Source organism: Cajanus cajan, chromosome 5 (genome assembly GCF_000230855.2).
Source record: "Cajanus cajan strain Asha chromosome 5, NIPB_CcT2T_4, whole genome shotgun sequence".
Taxonomy (NCBI): Eukaryota; Viridiplantae; Streptophyta; class Magnoliopsida; order Fabales; family Fabaceae; genus Cajanus; species Cajanus cajan.
The window spans coordinates 68,382,767-68,386,637 of NC_138521.1; the positions used below are offsets into that span (position 1 = coordinate 68,382,767).

The following is a 3,871-nucleotide window of genomic DNA, read 5'->3' on the forward strand; positions in this document are numbered from 1 at the left end:
AGTGTTTAGCTAGAATAAATGCGTCCCAGTTTACTACATAAAGCTGAACATCATAGTTACTCCAGCTTGCCAAACTGGGGTTGCTGATGCTGTGGATCATGCTCCTCAATTTAATTCTTTTCCACTTACAATCCCTTGGGTAGTTGCTACTGCTAGACATGATAATAACCTTGGTCGTGCATCTAGACACTGCATTTTCTCAGATTCGGTATGCTCAACGGAAGACCGAATTCAATGACCCTTGTACATTGTCTCCATCATTCTCTTCCAACACTTATTCACTGCCAGGACTTTGCTTCAACTTTAGTTATATTTGGCTCAACCTATTCACCCATCCCACTTTTCCCATTAACAAATAAGCCATAAGGGGCCATCCAACCTCTTGTAATTAGATACTTCAACTCTATCTATTCAAATGTCCTTTTGTAACAATTTGGTTCACACTATTATTATTATTATTATTATTGTTAAGCCTTGAAAGTGCACCGGATAATGGTACACTATAGATTAAAAAAAATTTCACTCAACCCCTTTTGATTTGTTAAGATGATGTGTAAAAGAAAATTGGATAAAGCTCCCACTCAACAAAGAAAACAATGTTCTGTAGTGCAATATTTTAGAGAATCCTCAAATAAACATGAAAACTCACTAAATTCTTCCATGGATTATTATAGTACTTTTATATATATATACTAGTATATTAGTATTGAAAAGACAAGATACATTTATCCAGAGAGTACTTTTCCGTTGTTTCTTATTTTATTAATTATAGTACATGGTGTGCATGACCATGGCCATTGATATTGAGCCAAACCCTTTACCCTTTTTCCACTTTAATAATTCAAAACCTGATGTCCTCCCATAATCATGTGGAGACATAGGCAGAGTCGATTAAAATAAAATAATAACCTTCCAAAATTAAAATAAGGAGGAGGAGATGATTAAAATAAACAAGTTTTGTAGGTTCCAACCAACCAAAACTTGAAAAAAAGTAATTAATTGAAGACCGTGTAACTTAGGCCTTGTGGACATGTCGCCCACCCTCATGGCAAATCAAAACCAACGAGAGTCTGCTGAATGTCTGACTTGGCTTTTGCTTTTGCTTATCACACTCTCTCTCTCTTTTGTTTATTAAAGTAGCTTCTGTTGTGTATATATATAAGGACCCTAAGGTGGCGGCTTTTCTTTTCAGCCTTGATCAGTTTCATTCATTGGAAGATATGGGAACATTGAAACAAATTGGTGCTCCTCAAACACAATCATCATCATCCTCATCTTCTTCCATTGATAGCAACAACCACCCTTCTAGGACTCCACCACCACCCTCTTCACCTTCATCAAGCGTATGCAGAAACAGAACTGATTTGAGCACTGATCTCAGACTTGGCCTTAGCATCTCTCCTTCTTCTCAATCTGAATCACCCTTCAATTCAACACCGAGGTACGTACATACCTTTTTCTACTCCAATCATCTCAATTGCCCTTTTTTAAGCTTTGATGTTTTAATCTTGATCCTGTTGTTTGTGTTGAATATGTTCATGCATGTATGATCAATTGCATTAACATGGTAATATATGATGTACCCTTCAGGGAAGAAAGTTTTGATTGGCCACCAATTAAGTCCATATTGAGGAGCACCCTTGTGGGGAAACAAAGCCATCTGAGCCAAAGACCCTCTTTATTTGTCAAAGTCTACATGGAAGGCATCCCCATAGGAAGAAAATTGAATCTGTTGGCACATTATAGCTATGATGGACTTGTGAAAACTCTTGGCCACATGTTTAGGACCATAATTCTCTGTAAGTATTTGAAACCCTCATAAAATAATTTCCTTTTGCACCCTCTTTTAGACCATCATATTAATTTAGAGATCAAATTTGTTTTTCAGGTCCTAACTCTCAACCTCTTAATTCTGGGAGTTTTCACGTGCTAACTTATGAGGATCAAGAAGGGGACTGGATGATGGTTGGAGATGTGCCGTGGGAGTAAGTGATACAATATATATCTTAAAATTAAACTCTTAAACCTTAGGACAAAACTTAGGTAATATATCATATGTACCATTAGTGTTGGTTTCCACCGAGAATTAGAGTTTTACTTCTGATTGGAGAAGTGCACCAACAGTATCTATGGTACTGTATCTAAGTTTTGTTTTAAATCTTATCAGCTCCGTTTTCAGTATTTTTCTAACCCTTTTGTGTATAATTAATGCAGGATGTTCTTGAACAGTGTGAAGAGGCTGAAGATCACGAGAGCTGACAGATGCTAGTTAATTTAATAATGTATACAATCTTTCACAACACAAGCTCCTCCTCAATTTTCATTGTTCATAAATTTTTGTTCTAGATCTAGTTATTAATTAGAGGGTGGGTGAAACCGTGGAGAAATTCCACCAAAGAGAATGGATCCCGTGATTATCATAATATCTAATAGCTTTGTACACCAAAAAGTATAGATGTATAGCTTCTTACCTAATTCTCAATGCAGTGCATAGCTGCAGTGTTTCTTAGTGTCTCTGTTTGATGATGGAGTCCTCTAATTTTTCTTTTTGTTTTGGAACTAGCTCTATTATTTTGTAGCCATTTGGAACATTGCATCTTCATTGGGTCATGTTAACTATAATGCATAATGTTTCTTGGTGTGATGGGGGTACTCCAAAAATTTCAAGCTTAATTTATTTTTGTAGTGATTTGGGATATTGCACCTTCCTCGGATGAATTTTACCTAGAAGATGAAATATGAAATACTCTAATGGGTATGTTGCTTAAAACTAATGAAAGCTAATAGTGAAAGCAGAAAAAGAAGGTATGATTTTCCTAATTTCCCTAGAAGTGCCTTTTTTTCTGCTGTCTCTGCTTTGATGTGTTTGGCTTTGTTGGGTACAACATAATGATGCTTAAGGTGTCCACACATACCCCTCGTGTCAAGAACAGTGGTTTTGCTTTCATTGTCATAATTTGAGGAAGATTCTAACTGTGAATTAAACAATCCATATTGAAACACCTGTCCGCCAGAGAAGTGTACTCATTTTGATTGTAGATCAAACATTCACCAACTGATAATGATATTTCATCTGGACAATCATTGATAGCCCTTCATTTTCAAGTTTCAACTCCAGCACAAGGACCAAAACTAAAACTTTTATCAGGCTTCAACTAACACACGCTCATATCTATCATAAACCGATTACAGTTTAATAAACATGCCGTATAATATTTTTTAACCGATTATATTTCATCATCCATAATATTTTTATGGTGATTATTATAACAGTTCATAAATAAATTAAATCCAATGAATGTTCCTCAGTTTACACCACATATGGAGTTAGTGAGAAAGGACCTTAGAAATGTATTGTCACTTACTTTCACACACTCACTTTTAATTTTTTTTTAATTAAAATACTATTTTGTAACATTTTTAAAATCTGGATATCTATTTATTACATAGAAAATCTTTAAAATATTTTTTTATAAATATTATTACTGTAATAAATTTTTATTTACAATATAATTGTAAAAGTTAGATAAGTTTTTTATACACTGAATAAAAATAATGGTGATAAATTTTATGTGATCTAAATTTTTCACATGTTGTTAAAGTTTTATGTGTTTGAGAAATATTAAATTTTTAAAAACAAAACTTTTTTTCTTCTAAAAATAAGTTGTTTTTTATAACTAAAAATTGAAATTTATAATTATTTCTTAATAAAAATTTTCTTTTAAGTTGGATAATCTTTTTAAAAAAATTGTTCAAGTAATAATTTTAAAATTTTCATTTTTATAATATTTGAATTTTTTTTATTTCATTTATTGTGTATAAATTAATTATTATTAAAAATTAAGCTTATATTTTTAATTTTTAATAAATA

The 3,871-nt window shown here is 32.7% G+C and overlaps 1 protein-coding gene across 1 annotated transcript; it reads left to right on the plus strand.

The window, feature by feature from the left end:
- Window positions 1–865: 865 nt before the first annotated feature.
- Window positions 866–2,644, plus strand: LOC109808723 (auxin-responsive protein IAA4). Its single transcript, XM_029273245.2, is given in 6 exon segments — window positions 866–1,128; window positions 1,130–1,441; window positions 1,591–1,799; window positions 1,889–1,945; window positions 1,948–1,985; window positions 2,215–2,644. Coding segments are annotated over 6 exon segments (759 nt in total). The 5' UTR covers window positions 866–1,030; the 3' UTR covers window positions 2,260–2,644.
- Window positions 2,645–3,871: the final 1,227 nt, after the last annotated feature.